General features: G+C 32.0%; 1 protein-coding gene across 1 annotated transcript in view; it reads right to left on the bottom strand.

Annotated features, from left to right (window-relative positions):
* LOC127702809 (uncharacterized) overlaps window positions 1-21560 on the bottom strand; it is an 87168-nt gene that overhangs the window by 43177 nt on the left and 22431 nt on the right. The window contains exons 5-13 of the mRNA XM_052207110.1: window positions 17054-17108; window positions 16191-16226; window positions 15154-15197; window positions 13976-14119; window positions 12749-12930; window positions 10751-10823; window positions 10422-10599; window positions 7071-7189; window positions 1948-2067 (exon numbers count right to left, since the gene is read on the bottom strand). Coding sequence (XP_052063070.1) covers window positions 1948-2067; window positions 7071-7189; window positions 10422-10599; window positions 10751-10823; window positions 12749-12930; window positions 13976-14119; window positions 15154-15197; window positions 16191-16226; window positions 17054-17108 — 951 coding nt within the window. The remainder of the gene's footprint in view (window positions 1-1947; window positions 2068-7070; window positions 7190-10421; window positions 10600-10750; window positions 10824-12748; window positions 12931-13975; window positions 14120-15153; window positions 15198-16190; window positions 16227-17053; window positions 17109-21560) is intronic.

Genomic DNA, 21560 nt, shown 5'->3' with positions numbered 1-21560 from the left:
AAGTTATTAAATTTTTTAAAACTTTAACCACAGAGTGAATGTGTTGTTTCCTGGCAGAAAATCTAAGTCCATTTAAAAGTAAAATAAGGAAAAAATGGATTTTTTTTTTTACAAAATTTACTTCTGGATACTATCTTATGATCATAAACAAGATTCTGTCCAAGTTTGGTAGAAACCCAGGATAGTTTAAGAAAGTTATTAAAATTTTAAAAACTTTAACCACAGAGTGAATGTAATATTTCCTGGCAGAAAATCTAAGTCCATTTATAAGTAAAATACGGAAAAAATGAAATTTTATTTTTACAAAATTTAATTCTGGATACTATCTTATGATCATAAACAAGCTTCTGTCCAAGTTTGGTAGAAATCCAGGATAGTTTAAGAAAGTTATTAAAATTTCAAAAACTTTAACCACAGAGTGAATATTTGTGGACGCCGCCGCCGACGACGACGACGCCGACGGAATGTAGGATCGCTATGTCTCGCTTTTTCGACTAAAGTCGAAGGCTCGACAAAAATGAATCATAATTTCCTGTCGATATGCACATCTACATCGTATGTCCTTATTATCTACAAAGTTTCATGAAATTCTGCTGTGTGGTTTCAGAGAAGTTGTGATGACATGAACAGGACTGACGGACGGATGGACAGACAGACAGATGGACGGGTCAAAAACATTATACCTGACGCAATAAATTGCGTATAATTATTTATTAATTATTGACTTTTGACGAGGTCAATACATTACACCTGGACCTGTTCAGATTATATGGACCAAGGACGAAGTCCGAGTGTCAATATAATCTGATGTTCAGTAGTTGTTGTTTGTTGATGTGAATCATAAGTGTTTCTCATTTCTCGTTTTTTATAAAGATTAGACCATTGGTTTTCCTGTTTGAATGGTTTTACACTAGTCATTTTTGGGGCCCTTTATAGCTTGCTGTTCGGTATGAGTCAAGGCTCCGTGTTGAAGACCGCACTTTGACCTATAATGGTTTTTCTTTTACAAATTGTGACTTGGATGGAGAGTTGTCTCATTGGCACTCATACCACATCTTATATCTATTTGAAACATGTGATAGTCATATCCAATAAAAACAGTAGAATGCTACACCATATGTAATATATATTATAAGTTATATGGTTAGCTACTGACCCCCTACGGATCCATAGAGGGTTAGTAAAATCCATAGGGGTGAGGCCACAGGCCGAATCTCCTATGGATTTTATTCACCCTCTAATGGTCCATAGGGGGTCAATAGTGAACCGTATAAAGAATTTATCGCAAAAGGTACTTTTTCTGCTACATTTTGTAGAAAAATAAACAATGAAACACAACAACATAAATAGATGACGTCACCATTAACAGTAGACGTGACGTCATGAACCCCCAATGAAATTTACTAACCCCCTACGGATCCATAAGGGGTCACCACGTGATGGCATCAAACCAATCACAACGTGATAATTTACCTGTGGTGCAATAAATATATATATATAATTGTTAAAAACAATAATTTATAACAAATTAGTTGTTTTACCTTGATATTGAGCACAGTTTTTCATCAAAACTGCAGGTACCCAATCAGGCAATATTGCTTTTCATAGCAACTTGTTGATCATTGTCTCATATGATTTTATTCAAAGGTTTTTTTTTCTACATAAAATATGCCTGTGGAAAAGATTCTGATTTTCTTCCAAATGTTTTACCCATTATCTATTGTTGAACTTTTTTTGTAAAATGTCAAATACAGGCTACAAGGTTTGAAGGTTAATATCCTCTTAAAGATTACACACTAGTCTCATTGTATTATACAAAACAATTGTTTTTATATGAAGATCTCCATGTGAGAAGGATTTTGATTAGCTTTAATTTTCTTAAAAAAATTTCACAAATTTGTATCTTTGAAATGTTTCTATCTCACAACCTTGAACTTTTTTCTATACCTCCTGTAAACAGCCATGTGTTTCCGTCTGCCTGTTTGCAATGGCTGTCATAATAGTACTGTTGATAAAAATTGTTCCAGTTAATCCTACAGTCAGCTGATGTAAATAAGCATCAATCACCTACAAAAAAAAATCTGTATTAATACCAACACACTTTGTTTCTAGTTTAAGTAGTTAGGATTTTTCACAAAGGAAAATATTCCTTCACAATTCCAATAGGATCAAACTAAAATATAAAATAAGTCAATGGTGAGGACTAATAAAGGAAAGAAAAAGTAACAGCTGTATGTACTTATTTTCAACAGCCTTAAATGTTATTATGTTCCTACTATGTTCCCATCTGTTTCTTTAGATCAGAGCTGTTCCATTTAAATTTAAATTGGAACAGGAAAGGCATTATAAAATTCCTTCTCTAGATGAGTGTTTTTGTACAGTGAAAGTGTATGGAGAATTCTAAATTTGTCGTAATAGAAGTTTCCCCATTTTTCATAGGGCCTTCATACAGTATTATATAAAATCAGGAGTCCAAATAATATGGATTTAAGCAACTATAGGCCACTGTTCAACCTTCAAAAATTGACAAAACCCTTATTGTATAGTCGGCTATGAAAAGCTTGACATGAAAAAATGAGAAACAATTCAAAGAAAAAAAACCAACAGCCTTATATTACAGGTTTGTGGGTGTTTCCATGAAACAGTGGTGTAGAAAGAAAGTCCATTTATAAGTAAAATACAGAATTGAAAAAAAAATCAAATCTTTTAACCCCCCCGCCAATTACCCCAAACTCAATCCAAGCCTTCCCTTTGTGATATGGAACCTTGTAGTACAATTTCAGAGAGATCCATGCATATAAACACAAGTTATTGTCTGGAAACAAGAAAAATGCTTGTTTTTGGCCCCTTCTTTGCCCCTAATTCCTGAAAGATTAGGCAATTACACCAAAACTCAATCCCAGCCTTCCCTTTGTGATATGGAACCTTGTGGTACAATTTCAGAGAGATCTATACACACAAGTTATTGTGCGGAAACTACAAAAATGTTTCTTTTTGGTCCCTTTTTGGTCCCTAATTCCTAAACTGTTGGTACCATAACCCCCAAAATCAATTCCAACCTTATTTTTGTGGTATTGAACCTTCTCGTAAAATTTCATAGAGATCCATTCACTTAAACTTAAGTTATTGTCCGGAAACCAAATATGTCTTCGGACGACGACAACAAGGACACAGACAACACAACTGACGACGAAGACATGATAGCATTATACAAATGCAACTTTTTTTGCGGTCGTATAAAAAATGAAATATGATTTTTTTTTCAAACATTACAAAAGTGATATATTGAAATAAAATTAGCTGTCAATTAAGTTCAATCATGTCAAAATTAGCTCAAACACAAGGCAAATAAATTATAGCATGAAACCTGTAATGAAACCTTTAATTTCACCACTGGGTGATGCATGTGCTAACCATGTTCATTTATTAAAGAGATGGCTTAAAACTTCCATTGAAAAGTTTTTTGTATCTGTCATATTTTCTTCAAAATCAAAGAAATGCATTTTACCCCTATGTTTCATATTAGCCATAGTAGCTATGTTTCTTGACGTACAAGAAAATAAAATACAAAATTTATACTAGATACTTTGAAACTCATTCAGCCCAAGTTTGGCTGAAATTGATTCAGCAGTTTCAAAGGAGAAGATTTTTTAAAGTAAGCAAACTAAATGAACAAATTGTGAAAAATTGATTTTAAAGGGCAATAACTCCTTAAGGGGACAATTGACAATTTTGGTCATACGAACTTATTTGGAGATCTTACTTTGCTGAATATTTTTGCTGTTTACAGTTTATCTTTATCATTAATAATATTCAAGATAATAACCAAAATCTGCAAAATTTCCTTAAAATTACCAATTAAGTGGCAGCAATCCAACAATGGGTTGTTAGATTCAACTGAAAATTTCAGGGCTGATAGAACTTCACCTAATGAATGCATTTTACCCCGGCCCTATGTTCTATTTTTAGCCATGGCGGCCATGTTATTTGACGAAACAGTAAATAAAACACAAAATTATTCTAGATACCCTAAGCATCATTCAGCTTAAGTCCGGTTGGAATTGGTTCAGTAGTTTCAGAGGAGAAGATGTTTGAAATAATTTACACCAGACGGACGACGACGACAGACGACAACAGACGACGACGGACGCCAAGTGATGGCAAAAGCTCACCGTTCCTTCTGAACGGTGAGCTAAAAATTGCATGGCTTTGAAATTGCATGTAAATCCCTTAATCAGCATTATAGCATGTGTCTTAATGATGACATATTTAGCTTAATGAATAAAACATGGTCGTTTACATCATACCTCATCTGGCAAAAAACCTCTCATAAAAAAATCGTCAGATCATTAAAGACGCTCTGTCTGTCTACTGTAAAAATTGGTGTAAACGTGAAAAATCTGATAAAAAATCTCTAGACAGTTATTTGAATAAAATTATGAATACTGTTAATATTCGTATATCTCATTTTGAAAACAATTCTGAAATTAGTAATAGGGTCCGTGTGACGCATATACTACACGGAAGTTCTCCAAAAAGAAATTACAAATTCATCTACATTCAGGTCCATACGCTCCACAGAGAGTCAAATTGTAAACCAGCATATCACTGCCACTACCCAGCTTTAAGCCTCTTCCGAACATTTGAAAGTCCCTACTATGTACTGGTTACCTAAATTGCACAAAAAACCATTTAAATTCCGTTTCATCTCCGCATCTAGTAAGTGTTCTACTACCAATCTATCAGTGCTTCTAACTACCTCCTTTACTACTATCAAAGAACTTGTTATTAACTTTTGTAATAAAGCTTATGAAAATAATGGTATTAATTATTTTTGGAGTGTTAAAAATTCTTTAGAGGTTTTAGATAAAGTACATGCTTTTGATGGTCCTTTTAATTCTGTTGACAGTTATGATTTTTCTACTCTCTATACTACACTTCCACACAATCTTATCAAGAAAAAGTTTTCATATTTAATTAAATGGTCTTTTGAAAAATCTCATTACAAATTTATTTACTGTAACTCGTTTAAAGCCTTTTTCTGTAACGAAAAAGGAAAGTATGCAAGATACACTTACTGGAAATGTGAAGATATGATTGAAGCTTTAAATTTTCTCCTGGACAACATATATGTACGTTTTGGCGATAAAGTGTATCGACAAGTAGTAGGTATTCCTATGGGCACTAACTGCGCCCCTTTAATAGCAGATTTATTCCTGTATTGCTATGAATCTCAGTTTATGACCAAACTCAGTAAAGACACGTCATTGTTACATTTGGTTGATACATTCAACAATACCTTCCGTTATCTAGATGATATTTTTTCGTTAAATAATCCAGAGTTCTCTAAATATACTACCGAAATTTACCCAATTGAACTTACTTTAACTAAATCTAACATAAACAGCAGTAGTTGTCCTTTTCTGGATTTGGACATTTCATTCTCTAAAGGAAAACTCCATACGCAAATTTACGACAAAAGAGACGATTTTTCATTCCCTATTGTTAATTTTCCTTTTTTAGACGGCGATGTTCCTTTGGCTCCATCATACGGTGTTTATATATCCCAACTCATTCGTTATGCCCGTGTGTGTACTGATGTCATAGATTTTTAATGTAATCAATGCATCACTGGTAAATTATTAAATCAGGGATTTCGTTACCATAAATTACGTAAAACTTTTGCTAAGTTCTTTCATAGATACAAAGATTTGATTAGTAAATTTGGCTGTACTTGTAGAAAACTGATTAAAAACGGTATTTCACTTCCTAAATTTTACGGTAATATTGTACTTAAAGCGAGGAAATCACTATGTGATCCATGTAAACTCATCGAACCTTTAAACAAACTTATTAGTAAAGGTTATCTTACCAATGTTGTAATTAGATCTTTGAATATAGTTTACATTGGCACTAATATCGATTTTGTCATCAGCAAATTAAAACATAACTAAATTTGTATTCTTTTCCAACGGGATGTATAAAGACACACCCACGTTCGTTTTGATCTATAAAGAGGTTAAACTCCTAACTATCCTACTGTCTGTTGATACATTTATTTTTGGCATTGCACTAGTCATGTCTTCTTTGACTGTCCATGACGTTAAAATACTAAATCCCTGGGATGTGTTTTAGTTGATTTTAGTCTCTGATGCATGATTTTTTATTAATTGTTTTGGCTTTTAACTAGCTGTCAGTAACTGCGAGTACTCTCAAATCGTACTTTCTTGTTTATTTGACCTGTTGTTACTAATTGTATTGCTTTTTTGTTATTTAATGTTATTCAGGGTTATATCTGGTCTATGTACCAGCTTTTATAAGTGTTTGGTATTACTATAAATTTTCATTTCGTACTATGAACATCAAAATTATTTATTTTGTAAAAATATTTCCATTCTCTATTGGAACTGTACACGTATACCTAACAACAAAATTATTTTCATTTACCTGTGTTTAAAGTTATTGCAAATGGCTGATATTTTTGTTCAAGCATATTGTTTTTCTTTAATTGTTTAACTTTTCATACCAATATAACATGTTACTTTTATTATTCTTCCCTTAGTTTATCTATTTGTATTTACATTGTATCATAGGTCAAATTTATTTGTTCAGTGTATGTTCAATGGTGTTAATATGTCCTTTGATTGAGTTAAGCTATTTCAGTTGATATTTTATAGTGTGTCTTTCTATGTTGTGATGTTACACTATTGTTTCAGAAAAAGGGTGAAGGTTTGGTACCATTAAAACGTTTAAACCCGCTGCATTTGTTTGCACCTGTCCTAAGTCAGGAATCTGATGTTCAGTAGTTGTCGTTTGTTGATGTGGTTCATAAGTGTTTCTCGTTTCTCGTTTTTTATATAGATTAGACCGTTGGTTTTCCCGTTTGAATGGTTTTACACTAGTAATTTTTGGGGTCCTTTATAGCTTACTGTTCCTTGTGAGCCAAGGCTCCGTGTTGAAGACCGTACTGTGACCTATAATGGTTTACTTTTATAAATTTTGACTTGGATGGAGAGTTGTCTCATTGGCACTCATACCACATCTTCTTATATCTATCTTTTACATCATACCTCATCTGGCAAAAAACCTCTCATAAAAAATAAGCTTTCCAATGTTACATTGATGTTCTCAATTTTACCAACTGTGACATTCATGTCAACTTTGTCCCACTTCCATAATTCTGAAATACCTTTAAACAAAAATAATACCTCATATAACACTGCATGTTAATAAAATATAAACTGTAAGAGTTCAAGATTCATATTGGATGTCTTTTGGTTACTTTTGTTACTGGTTTGCTATCTCATTGACATATATATATATATATATATATCTAACATATCCTTTTATATAACTCAAGCTTTAATGAGCCATTCGAGTCAACCATACAACAATATAGACACACATTATGGCATATCAACAAATTCCATGCATACAAAATACATAAATTATCTGTTATCAAGACAACTAATACGTTGTTTCTATAAAAATTTCAAACAATAATGTGTCCATAGTACACTGATGCCCCACTAGCACTATCATTTTCTATGTTCACTGGACCTTTAAAAATCTTTAACCTGAAGTGGGACAGACGGAAGAACAGACAAACGAACGAATGGATGAAAGGATGAGCGAAGGGACGCACAGACGAAAACACATTATGCCCTTAAGTGGGGCATAAAAAGGCAAAGTTTCAATGAAGGCGAAGTGTACATACTTAACCACACCACAGATTTTTTTTAAATTTCACATTTGGATTCTGCTTGTAAAAGTACAGCAGAAAATAAAATAAAAAAGGGGTAACCGTTTTTGTTTTTGAGATACAAGCTGTGGAAACTAGATATCATTGCAGGCCTCTACAATAACTTTTTTTTCAACTTGTCCAATAGGACAAGTACATACCAAAACTTACTTGTCTGAATGGAATTTCAACTTGTCCAAAAAAAAACCTTTATATTAACCTGTTTTGCATTTAAGGTTGATTCAATGAAACAAAATGAATTAAAACAATAGATCAGAATTTGATTATATCTCTTGATATCCTTTTCAAAAATATGAGTCAAGAACAACTGAATCTTGTCATGTCTAGTCAAAGGACTTAGGTTCTAGTTATCATCAATGCCAAAGTGTATCAGACTCTGCACATCAGGCACAGTCTAGATCTGGTATGCCTGTCCGTCTACACTCACTTGTTTTGCATCCTGGTCTTTTATGTTGATAGAATATTGATTATTATGATTAATGCCTTACTACAATCAGCTTTGTTTTTAATATATAAAAAATGTTTATTCAAACACAATCAAATATTGTTTGTCTAAATATGATCAAATATGATTTTCTGAATGTCATGGTCAATAATTTCTTCATTTCATTTTTAAATTATTTTTGTTAAATAAAACTAATCATATATTTAGTATAAAGCAACAGAAAAACATAGGGAAACAAGGTACTGGTTTGTATTGGTCTCGAAATGTCTTCAACCGAACCAGTGCCGAACTGTCTGGTTACCTTATAACAAAGCCACTGGATGATTGGTAAGACTTGTTTCCCAGAATCTATTATAAAGTATCTGACAAAGAACCAGTTTTAAATTATCGATTGCAAGTAAACATATCAAATTGATACTTGTTTTTATCTTCTGTTCTGGTTTTTTGTTTACTACTTTGATCATCAAAGTTGGATTTTACTTGTCCCGTCGGACAAGCTTGATATGGCTTTTACTTGTCCGACCTTTTTTTCCTCTAGTACCGGACAATCGGACAAGCGTTATTGTCAAGCCCTGCATTGAGATGGGAGCCATCTCTGTGGGCCCCGCTGTGAATAATGTGTGGACATGGGGTTGTCAACTAAAACCAAAGTTTCTAACCTTGACCTTTGACCTTTGACCTAGGAAGTTGTACATAAATTATGACACACCCTCTGGTGTTGGTTTATATACATGTCAAGTATAAACTGTGAATAACGTGTGGACATGGGGTTGTCAACTGAAACCAAAGTTTTTGACCTTGACCTTTGACCTAGGAAGTTGTACATAAATTATGACACACCCTCTGGTGTTGGTTTATATACATGTCAAGTATAAACTTTGAAATCATAACGGTTCTCAAGATATTAAGCGGACACGATCTTTACCATAGGACATGGGGTTGTCTACTGAAACCAAAGTTTTTGACCTTGACCTTTGACCTAGGAAGTTGTACATAAATTATGACACACCCTCTGGTGTTGGTTAATATACATGTCAAGTTTATCAAGTATAAACGTTGAAATCATAACGTTTCTCTAGATATAGAGCGGACACAATTTGTTACGGACGGACGGACAGACGAACGGACGGACAGACTGATCACTATAGGGCATCCGACATTTAGCGGGGCCCTTATTAACATCATGAGATGCCAAAAATGCATAGGATACATAAGAAAAATCTTAAAAATCGCCAGATATTTTTACATTATAATTTTCTATTATGTTGGTTCACAGATTTAAAAAAAAAAAAGATAAACAATTCCAAAATTCAAAGACAAATCCATTGATGCAAAAAACCACGGCTCCTGAAAATTTGAACAAGGTGATAGAATAGAGCTGACTGTGTGAGATCTTCATGTATAATCAAGTTTGTTAAACATAGAATTTGATAGTATTTCTGCAGATATTATGAAAATTGGATACAAAATAAAACAAATCAGTCTTTTAAAATGCTATCAAAATGTATCCAGCCGGTAAGAGTCTTAACTCATTTCACCTCTCATTCCACCAAATATCAAATTGCAGTTACAAGTGTCACATTATTTTTTTGTCCCTCTATACTCTATTCAGTGGTTTTCTTTAATTGAGACTTGAGAAGAAAAACATTACTTCAAAATTGTATTTGCTACTTTAGAAAGATAACCAAAAGCACAAATTTCGCTATCTTTTTGACATTAGAATTTAATATAGCATAAATAACGTGTTCTATTCTTATCATACATGTGTAGTTTCAGTTCATCCATGGTTCTAAATTTAGATTTTACTTTCCCCAAAAATAGTGGACAGAGTAGAAGACACCTGCTTATTTTATTTTACATCTGTTGAAGGATAAAGTTGAACACTTACAGTTGAATGACATAGGTTTTTTTCTTATTGAGATAAATGTTAGAGTGATCAATTTTTAGTTTCTGTGTAAAGTGTTGTGGACTGAATCTGATGTTTTGTTTTGTTATTGTCTTTGTTCCTCGATTTGTAAATGATGCACTCTAGTGGTCGATTATCCCATTGGTATCTTCTTACTTTTTAGATGAATATAAATCATGTCTTAAAATTTTCAATTGCATAAAAAAAATACATGCCAGAGTTTTTCTACACACAAATTCACATGTCACATATAAATTATTCGTAACCTACAATTTTACTCTACTAAGTCTACCTAAAACACAACTTACAGACTTTTGCCAATAGGTCATCCTCATTCATACTTGGCACTCGGGTTGCTGCATACATAGTAGATTCTAAATCATCTGTTACATAAGGCGGTATTACTTCAGATTCTGTTCCCATACTTAAGAGATTTCCTGTCACACTTTTTGTATTCTCGTTTCTTGTTGCTGTCTTATCTTCATCCTTAAACATATAATTAAAACAAACATTGCTGATCTGCTTCATTTGCCATTCCCATATTTTTTATCTTTTATCATCGACATATCTCGTATACCTTTTTATTTCCATATTAAGATAAACATAGTTATCCTGTTTAAACTGCAAATGTGCTTACCAGGGAAGTCCTAATATCTACATCATTTTGACTGTTACAATCATCCCAAACTGGTAGAGACCACTGAGTTTGTCTGAAATAGATTACATTTGTTTTGCTTTTAATGTATTTTCAACAACTTTGCATGCCAACTAATTTTGAACCAGATACATAAGTTTTTGTTATTATAAAAAAAATATAATCATGAATTATATACTCATTAATCTGTTTCTTCAAATAAGTTTCATATACTGTAAATTCAGAAATTATTGAGAGGTTTTTATTATATAATATTAACTAGAGGCTCTAAAGAGCCTATGTCGCTCACCTTGGTCTATGGGCATATCAGACAAAGGACACTCTCCAACATTGTAGACAAGAATAGACTTCATGACAAAAATCTCTATTTTGTTGATCTTGTATTACTGATCTTTCAGTATGTTTAGTTTCTTTGGCTTATTAATAGATCTTGCCTTGCTGATCATTTTTGTGATTTAAAGTGTTTATTTATCTATTATAATTTAAATCTTATCAGACATAACAGCAAAAAAAAAATGTTTCTCTCAAAACAAGGGACGAAAGATACCAGAGGGACAGTCAAACTCATAGATCAAAAATAAACTGACAACGCCATGGCTAAAAAAGAAAAAGACAAACAGACAAATAATATTACACAAGACTAGTAAATATCATAGTTTTCATGATAATAGGCAAAAATGAAAAAACAAAATGGTAAAATTTGTCAATTATGGCCAATAACTCCTATAAGAATTTGTCTAACAGTTTTGACATATATGGACAATTGGTAGAGCTCATTATTCTGAACATATTTGCTCCATTCAGATTTTCTCTATTTCTAATGGTTCAAAAAATAATAGACAAAACTTGCATTCTACCCCTATGTTCTATTTTTAGCCATGTCAGCCATGTTGGTTGGTTAGCGGAGTCATCTGACACATTTTTTTTTAACTAGAAACCATAATGATGATTGTGGTCAAGTTTGGTTTAATTTGTCTCAGTAGTTTCAGAGGAGAACTTTTGTAAAAGATTACAAAAATTTACAAAAAATTGTTAAAAATTTACTATGAAGTACTATACTCCTTAAGGGAAAACTTGACCAATTTGGTCATTTTGACTTATTGGTAGATCTTACTTTACTGAACAATTTTGCTGTTTATAGTTTATCTCTATCTATTATAACATTCAAGATAATAACCAAAAACTGCAAAATTTCCTAAAAAGTACCAATTCAGGGGCAGCAACCTATCAACAGGTTGTCTGATGCATGTGTAAATTTCAGGGCAAATAGATCTTAACCTGATGAACAATTTTACCCCTGTCAGAATTGCTCTTAATGCTTTAGTTTCAGAGATAAAAGCCAAAAACTGCAATTTACCCCCATGTTCTATTTTTTCGCCATGGTGGCCATCTTGGTTGATGGGCGGGGTTATCAGATGCATTTTTTTAAACTAGATACCCTAAGGATTATTTTGACCAATTTTGGTTATATTTGGCCAAATAGTTTCAGATGAGATTTTTGTAAAAGTTAACGGACGACGACGAGGGACGACAGACCCCAAGTGATGAGAAAAGCTCACTTGGCCCTTTTGGGCCAGGTGAGCTAAAAATAAGAACTGGCATTCTGATATCTGATATATATATATATATCTGTATTAGATTATCCAGAAAAAAAAACAATAATTAATCTTGCATTTCTGTCCATTTTATAAAAATCACAATAATTAATGCATGCAATAATTTCTGAATTTACAGTACTATATGTTAATAAATATGTATGGTTAATAGAAAAATCATTTGTTCATGGATTTTAAAATTTTATTTTTTTAAATTGTTAATTTCAAATTAATGGCAAAAATATGCATGCTGTTTGGTGTGCAAAAAAAAATCAAAATAATAACCATTATATCCATGAAAGTTGGAACCATGCAAAAGAATCAATTTTATATAAAATTAATGCTTTTAGTCACATCTTACATGATGAGACCTTTTAACAATTACCTGGTTTTAGCATGATAATAGTACACATTGCCTTCCAAGTCTTTTGCAAATTCCCAGTTAGGTGGGAGTGATTGAACTCTCAATTTTGGTGGTGGAGGTGGTGGTGGTAGTAATGGAATATCATCTTGTACAATTGTCTCGGTACATGAAACATGCTGTGATAAATCTGGTAGTTGTTGTAGCTGTTAATAATTCAAAAGTAAAAACAAATTTGAATGTCTTCAAGCTTTTCATAGTTATAACAAGAATAGTCCATTGTACACTGATGCCCCACTCCCACTATCAATTTCTATATTCAGTGGACCATGAAATAAGGGTCAATACTCTAATTTGGCATTAAAATTAGAAAGATCATATCATAGGGAACATATGTACTAAGTTTCAAGATGATTAGACTTCAACTTCATCAAACTACCTTGACCAAAAACTTTAACCTGAAGTGAGCACTATCATTTTCTATGTTCAGTGGACCGTGAAATTAAGATTATGAATACCAAAAACTTTAACTTGAAGCGGCACAGACGGATGCATGAACAGCAAACAAACAGACGAAAGGATGAACGAACAAATGAAGAAGGGACGCACAGACGCAAAGACCGAAAAACATAATGCCCCTAAGTGGGGTATAAAAAAAAAAGTGATGTGGTATAATTGCCAATAATGTCCTCTTTTGAAACAAGACTTAAATTTTCAATATTTTCCCACTACAATGCATTTCAAATTTCCCCAAAAATGTAAATCAACAAAATAATGTCAACCCAAATTGCTTTGAAAGTTATTGGCTTATAATTATTCTGAATTAGTCAAATTACCTCAAAAGTGTAGGTCTGGCAATTATGTCAATGTTTGTCAGACAAAACATATTTCAACAGCTCTGCTATTTCACTTGATTTCATTTGATATTTTTTTTCTTAATTTAATTGATCTAGTCCTATAAGCCAATCTTAAGTTTTTTTTAATGAATGAGTTACACCAGTTGACCAAAGGTCAATTGCTGTAAAAGACATATTCGAAAAATAGGTATTCTGCAACGTTGTAAAGTGATTATTGTGACATTAAAAATATATGGGAAAGAGCACAAATTCATAAGTCATCTATGGACTTAAAGCTCTTTCGATTTGTGAATACTTTACCTTCAAATGAAAAGATTTAAATAGATGAATTAGAGCACCCTTCTTATACTAATTTCAGTTTCCAGGTAACTACATGTTTCAAACATAATCTTACTCTGTCTTTTAGTGCCTCTTTATATTGCTGTTTAATTGTGTCATCAACAGTGTCAACTTCTAATTGATCCTCCATCACATCTCTAATTATTAGATCCTTATTTAAAGCAGGAGCTGATTCCAGCACAGTCTCCAAACCTGAAATCTAAAAAGTATAAAATAAAAAAATTTGAAATAAATATTCCATTATATTTTTGGTTACCTGATATTCAGACATATAAAAATTGTCCTTGGTCAAGAATTAAAATAAAATTGCTTATGTTTCTTAAAAAAAAATTCAACATATTCACTTTAATGACTCTTCACTTAGTGTAAATTGTACCATGAAAAACCCAGGAATCAAACTGCCTAATTTTGACTTAACCTGTTATTAATATACAGTTTTAAATGGAGGGGTTTTAAAATGGTTTATACTATTCAACAAAAATACTGTTGAAAGACTTCATAACTACAAACGGTACTGATGTCAAAGTAATGCCTAGACTTCCATAAAGAATCTGTTGGTTAAAGTTATATCAGATGATTGTAAAACTTTGAATTAAGTCAGAATTTTGAAATTTTCTAAGATAAATAAAATGAAACTAGATATGGACAATCCCCTGTACCATTTCAACTGGCTCCACTCTGAATGAGGTACTACTTCCAATTGCGTCAGAAATAGTTTAATTTTAACGTTGTATTACCAATAATTGTGACGTAACGTAACCTCATATGAACCGCATTTTGTATATTTCATCACTTACAGTTACCTATCATTAAATTGTCCTGAAGACACCACCATAAGTGGCTAAACATGTAGACCAGAATAAAGCATTTCCATGCAGTAATCCAGGATGTTGTTGTCTTTTTATAGTTTTATTTTCCCAAGGTTTTAAGACAACAGTAGCATACATCGGTATCCATCCCGATTACTCTGCCAGCCTGTACGGTAAGAAGGTGTTGGTTAACTTGTGTAGATGTTTTCACTTATGTTTAAACAGTCTAAAATAAAGGAAATGGGATTACTACTATAATTATTATCTGTGGATGCTTTATATAGATTGTGATCAGAGTATATAAGTAGGTGTTGTAGAGTGGTAAGGAGTGAAATCACAAGTCAGATCAACTCACATTACACACACCAAAAAAATATGTGCTATCTGCAAATAAGAATGATTATTGAAATTAAGTTCTACTAACATATTCTGCCCTTTTGTGTTCTTTACTGTTATTCCTTTTTCTGCCTAATGAATTAAAAAAATAATTCAATGAGGGATGATACATTTTTTTCTGAACTTATTTCCACTACTACATGCATATGCAAGTCAATCATTCATGTGATAGGCAATCAATTTCAATTCTTAAGAATGAAAGTTCTTCTACATTCAGGTTTTTAGACCCCATAGGGCCAAATAAAAACAATCAAAACACTGCACCAACTCAGCTCAAGATTTGTTCAATGAATGAAATGTCCTTACTGTGTCAGATACCTACACTATTATATTCAAAGAAAACAATGAAGTTTCCGTTTATCTAAGTCAGCGTTCTTCAACTAATTATTCAGTACTTTTTACTAGTCCCCTTACTACTTAAAGAGAACACACTAACTATTGTAATAATGCATATGAAAATAACGGAAAAAATTATTTTTGGAGTGTTCAAAACTCTCTGGATGTTTTTGACAAATTACTTGCTTTCGACAAATTACTTGCTTTTGATTGTCCTTTCAATTTGGTTGACATTTATGAACTTTGGACTCAGATACACTAGACTACACTCCAGAGATCAGAGATTTTGTTACCACTCATTACTTAAAACCTTTACTAAATTCTTTCATAAATACAAAGATTAGTCTTATTACATATGTACCCTGCCACAAAGGCTACCATAATCGCTATTTGTCATGATTACACAAAACAGCAGATTGGGACAGGTATATCCTGTGTGCCTATATTTTACAAAAGAGGGGCGAAAGATACCAGAGGGACAGTCAAACTCATAGATGGAAGATAAATTTTCACACTTTTTAGTTTATATGTTTTGTGACAAATATTTCATGCATATTCAGGACAATCCTTTTAATTAACCAAATGCAGACAAGTACATTGGCAATAATCATTCATATTAATGCAATACTAATTATCAATATTCAAGAAAATTCAGTAACTCATATTCAAATCTTTTTGGGACTAGCCAAGTAATTCTTATACATTTAGAGTTTTTCATCAGTTTCATACCTATGTGACCAGGTTGTCCTACTTTAAATCTTCCACCTGTAAAGAAAATACATTAAAAGATAATAACTTATCCTTTCTGTAAGTTTATATTCTATGATGTAAGAAACATCTTTTTTTGCATGTAGGATTTGTATATAGTAAGTTAACAAATCAAGATTAAAAGATCTCAAAATACAAAATTAATTAATATATCTCCCACATTTGCATGTCCCTTTCCAGAGTCAGGAACCTTGATAGTAGTTGCCATATGTTAATTTAGTACAACCTTTATATTAATTGGAGAAATGGTTGTTAATGACAGATCTGTGCTAGTTAAATATATTCACGACTTTTAAAGACTCTGGACAATTAGGAGATTGACACAGTTTGAAGACTTAATGTTGCTTGTCTACATGTCTTTTTGTCAATTTTGTTGATGGGTTGCTGTCTCATTGACATTTACCCTATAGCTCCTTCAAATTATAATAAACTCTATCATTTTATACAAAATAAACACAAAATAAATTACAAATTGCCACATATAAATAGAATGCTTACAGTTACTGAAAACAAGCTCAAATCATTGTTTATGTTGATTTAGAATGTTGGTTCATATAACATTTTTACAGCAATGTCATAATTATAATGCTGAAACTTGTAACAACAAAGGATTTGTAGCTCATAATGTGATATGGGTTTTGCTCATGGTTGAAGGTCATGCAGTGCCTTATTATTGTTTACATTCCCATCCTTTTGTTTCTGGAGGATAGTTGTCAGATTGGCTACCATAACAGTTTTCCTGATAGTTGTACTTTTAAAGATAGAACGATTTCATATATCATATAAACACATATACAATGTATATCTAAGTATTAACATGTTACCTTTCAGTTTAGAAATACAAAATCTCTTCAGACTAACATAGCATTTCTTAGTCATCTGAAAGCAAAATTTTTTAATTTACAAAGACCTTAATTTGTTGCAATGGTCATGCACCAACTAATAGTAAGATTCTAGTGCATAATATATTACTATTTTCATATTAAAATTATGTGACTTCAATGTGATGCAACAATGACTTTTACAAGGTGGCATTGTAGGTCTTTCATGCAACAGAAACTTTTCTGATGATGAAATATAATGATAATGGTAAGTTTTTTGTGCCATTTTTTGTAACAAAGAGTCAGTTTACATAGATTGGAATAAAAAAACAGTCTTCATTATCCAACTAAAACGAAACCATAAGTATTCCAAATAAAAATCATTTTTCAATGTAACTTTACTGAATAAATACAAAAACTTGTCTAACTGATTTTTACCGTGACACCCAATTTTTAACACAATCCAGTGTTCGAACAATAAGCTCTTGCTGCATCAGGACATGATTGAAAATGAAACTATAAACATTTCAAATTCTGTAGCATACATATCAAAAAAGTGAAACTGTTAGCTACTGCTCACTGATGATACCCCCACCGCAACTGGATAATCTTAATACATGTAATAGTGTAAAAATATGTAAATGTTTTCGGTAAACAGGAAGTTGTTGAGTGATGAATCTGAAAAGGCATCACACAGTATAGCTGACTCATATAAACCCTGAAACCAAATTTCTGAAATCCTTGTAATGTATTTCCTGAGAAAAATGTGACGAAAATTTTCAACTTGGGGTGTCATGTGTAAAATGATGTAAGTGTTTTTGGTAAACAGGAAATTGTTGAGTGATTAATCTGAAAAGGCATCACACTGTATAGCTGACTCATATAAACCCTGAAACCAAATTTCTGAAATCCTTGTAATGTAGTGCCTGAGAAAAATGTGACAAATATTTTTAACTTGGATGTCATGTGTAAAATGATGCAAGTGTTCGGTTAACAGATGAATCTGAAAATACATCATATGGTATAACTGACTCATATAAACTCTGAAACTAAGTTTCAGAAATCCTTGTAATGTAGTTCCTAAGAAAGATGGGACGAAAAATATTCATGGGACAGACGGACAGACTGACGAATGGATGGATGGATGGAAAGACAGACGGACGGACGGACGGACGGACGGACAGACAGAAGTAAAACAGTATACCCCCACTTTTTAAAAGCAGGGGTATAAAAATGGCAAATCAATTTATCCAACAAATTATGTTTGCAAAAATAGATTAAAAAGAAAAACATGAATGTGTATTCACAAGGAAACACAATGCCCCACTTGTACTATCATAATTTGATGTTCTGTGAACCTTGAAAATAGGGTCAAATTCCTAAATTGGCAAATGTTTTAATATATATATATTCACATTATTATGATCATGTGTACTGAAGTTTCTCTTGTTCTTTCAAAAGGCCAGATTATTTGGCAATTTGGTTTATTGCTGTCAAATTAAAGTATTTAATTAATAGGTGAAATTATTTTAAAGAAATTTTATTTTGAACTAAATTCAGATAGATTAATATATAATTGAGATATGTGTAGAGTTTTATCAAATCCAAGTTGATTTGAAAAAGTTAAGAATTTTTTTTTTTCTTAATTAAAATACATAGAATTTTTTAATAAAATGTCAAAAATATAATAAAAAGTATGGCTCACTGGACTTTTTTTCATGCTACAGGTTGTGCAAAATTGTCAGATTTTGTATAGATTATGCATGGAAAATCCAGTTTTGTGGGATAAAAAGAAAACTACATGATAGAATTTTAAGACAAAATATAAGAAAATAGCTCTTATAACATGCTTTCAGATAAGAAAAAGAAAAAAACCAGGTCACCGAACTTGTTTTCTTACTACATATTATAAAAGGTAAATTCACAATACTTTCTATTAAAAACATTATTTTATCTGAGTTATCTCCCCTTATATCGCAAAGTTGAAAAAAATGAATCAAACACCATTATGGTGTTCTTTTAGAAATTACAGCCGTAAATATGATAAAACACATAATTTTCTATATTTACATCAAGAGTTTTACACATGAATTACATACTGCTCTCAAAATTTGCACATTTTATTAAAGATCTAGACCAACTGTTATCTGCTACTTCAAAATCCAAGATAGAGAAAGACACCTGAGCCAGCTTAATTAAATTTTTAAACTGACAGCAATAAACCAAACTACCATTGATAGCCTGGCATTTTGTAAGACCAACATATATTTGAGATAGCTGTAGAGTTTTATCCATTTGATTGATAAAAGTTATAGAAATTTTTAAAGGTGACTACCTGAATTTAATCCAAACTGAAAATCTAGCTTTTTCACTAATAGATTAAATCTTAAATTTGACAGCAATAAACTAAATGAACAAGAAACCTGGCATTTTGTAAGATCAATATATAATTGACATAGATGGGGCAATATGCGCAAAAGATTTTCCATAGGGGGTAATGGTAAAGTTTTCTTCTGCAGCTCAGTCCATATCATAAACTTGGATATGTATGATGGCTTGTTTCGAAGCTGACACATTTTCACATATGTGGTTAATTTTCGAGGTACGAAGTGAGATTAATTTTTTCTGTAAATTAGCATACCCCAAAAATCCTTTCGTGATGCTCAGCTCCTTGTGGTAAAAAATCCCTTTTTTTCACACTATAAGTTCTTTGAAAATTTAATACTTTGAATACATTTAATAACTCCATAGTTTTTACACTTTTATTCTATGGTCATCTACTTTTTTAATCAACACAAATGGTTAAGCTCAGTCACTTGTTAAAAATAGAAACATGTCCAATATCACTACACAGAGATTTTTTGTTTACCCACATCTTTTGTGTTCCTCAATTGGAGGCGCATTAGGGATATTGACCCAGATGGCTGATTCAGACCAAGTCAAAACTATAAAAGACTAAATTAAAGGTCAAGATTGGTCAAGACTGAGTAGAGACTAGTCAAGACTGAGTTGAGACTGGCTAAGACTTGTCAAGCATTTGTCAATACTATATTCAGACTATACAAAGAGTATCAAGTACTCAATCAGAATTATTAATTAAAGTCTAGATCAAAGTCAAGTACTGTCAAATACAGTTGATATTATGTCAAGTCGTGTCAAGTTTAACCTGTGCTTCTTGTTGAGCACAAAATATGGTATTTTCAGACTTTGAGCAGTTCATAGTGATGTCAACTATAGGTTTTGTGCAGGTTAAAACACTATCTTTATATCAAAGGATTAAATGAGTCAAGAATTTGTCATCTTATGGTAAATCTGTTCACAGAGTTTGATAGATTATTCTAACAAACATGATTAACATAAGATATTATAGGTATTTCAAAACAAACAGGTGCTAGGATCTTCTTGAACTTTAATGTGAGCTTCAACTTCATTTTAAAAGTCTTACTCTGACCTTTATCAATATGATTGCTGGTCCTTTGCCTTTGTTAACGTGCATGTAAGGAATTGTGTGATAAATTTATGAACCATATACTTTATTTATATCACTTATACATAATTTAACTTATTTCAATAATAAGGTAGAATGTGTCTCCAGTGATCATAAACGTCCAGCGCCATGAGCAATATGCACATTTTGACAAAAAAATGGTGGAGTGAGTGACAAATGTCAGCACCAATGTGGCATACAGTATATTCGCTCTTTAACGTTTAGATATCTTGAAATGAATTTCTGATCATGTTTCATGTCACCATAATTGTGTACAAAAAGGTGTTGTGTTTCACTCCAATGACAGGATCACCAACTACATGTTTGGTACATCTCTGGTGTTTTGCTTCATGTTAATGATAGCAACGTGCGGTATATCTGATTACAAAATAAATGTAACCAACCATGATCCAAATTTTCAAAGAAAATAACTTTAATTCTGCTCAACAGCAAAGTAAACTTCTTAACATGACTTACCGGGTGTAGAATATGAATAAATCTAGTTTTCCCGTACTTAGGAATTTTGGAAGGAGATTAACCCATACTGAGAGTAGTGAACATTTACTAATACGTTATCATTGCATAGTTGTTCAATTAATGAAAGAATCAAATTGAATTATAGTTTGATATGATTTGAGTTCTGAATATAGCCTGATGGAAACATCCCATGTAGTCTTAGTGCATCAAGCTGTTACTAGAATGTGCCATCAAGAATAAGAAATAAAAAAGGGACAAGACCATTGCCAACATAAAACAAGAGGCTCTCAAGAGCCTGAATCGCTCACCTGTATTTCAGAGGAGAAGATTTTTAAATGTTAGCAAACTTGATGAACAAATTGTGTAAAATTGTCTTTAAAGGGCAATAACTCCTTAAGGGGTCAATTGACAATTTTGGTCATATTAACTTTTTTGTAGATCTTACTTTACGGAACATTATTGCTGCTTACAGTTTACATATATCTATAGTAATATTCAAAATAATAACAAATAAAATGCTCCACTGGGCGCAGCTTGATACGAGGT

Source organism: Mytilus californianus, unplaced genomic scaffold (assembly GCF_021869535.1).
Source record: "Mytilus californianus isolate M0D057914Y unplaced genomic scaffold, xbMytCali1.0.p SCAF_5, whole genome shotgun sequence".
Taxonomy (NCBI): Eukaryota; Metazoa; Mollusca; class Bivalvia; order Mytilida; family Mytilidae; genus Mytilus; species Mytilus californianus.
The sequence above is the reverse complement of the archived record's forward strand: the minus strand, read 5'-3'. Positions and strand labels throughout refer to the sequence as shown.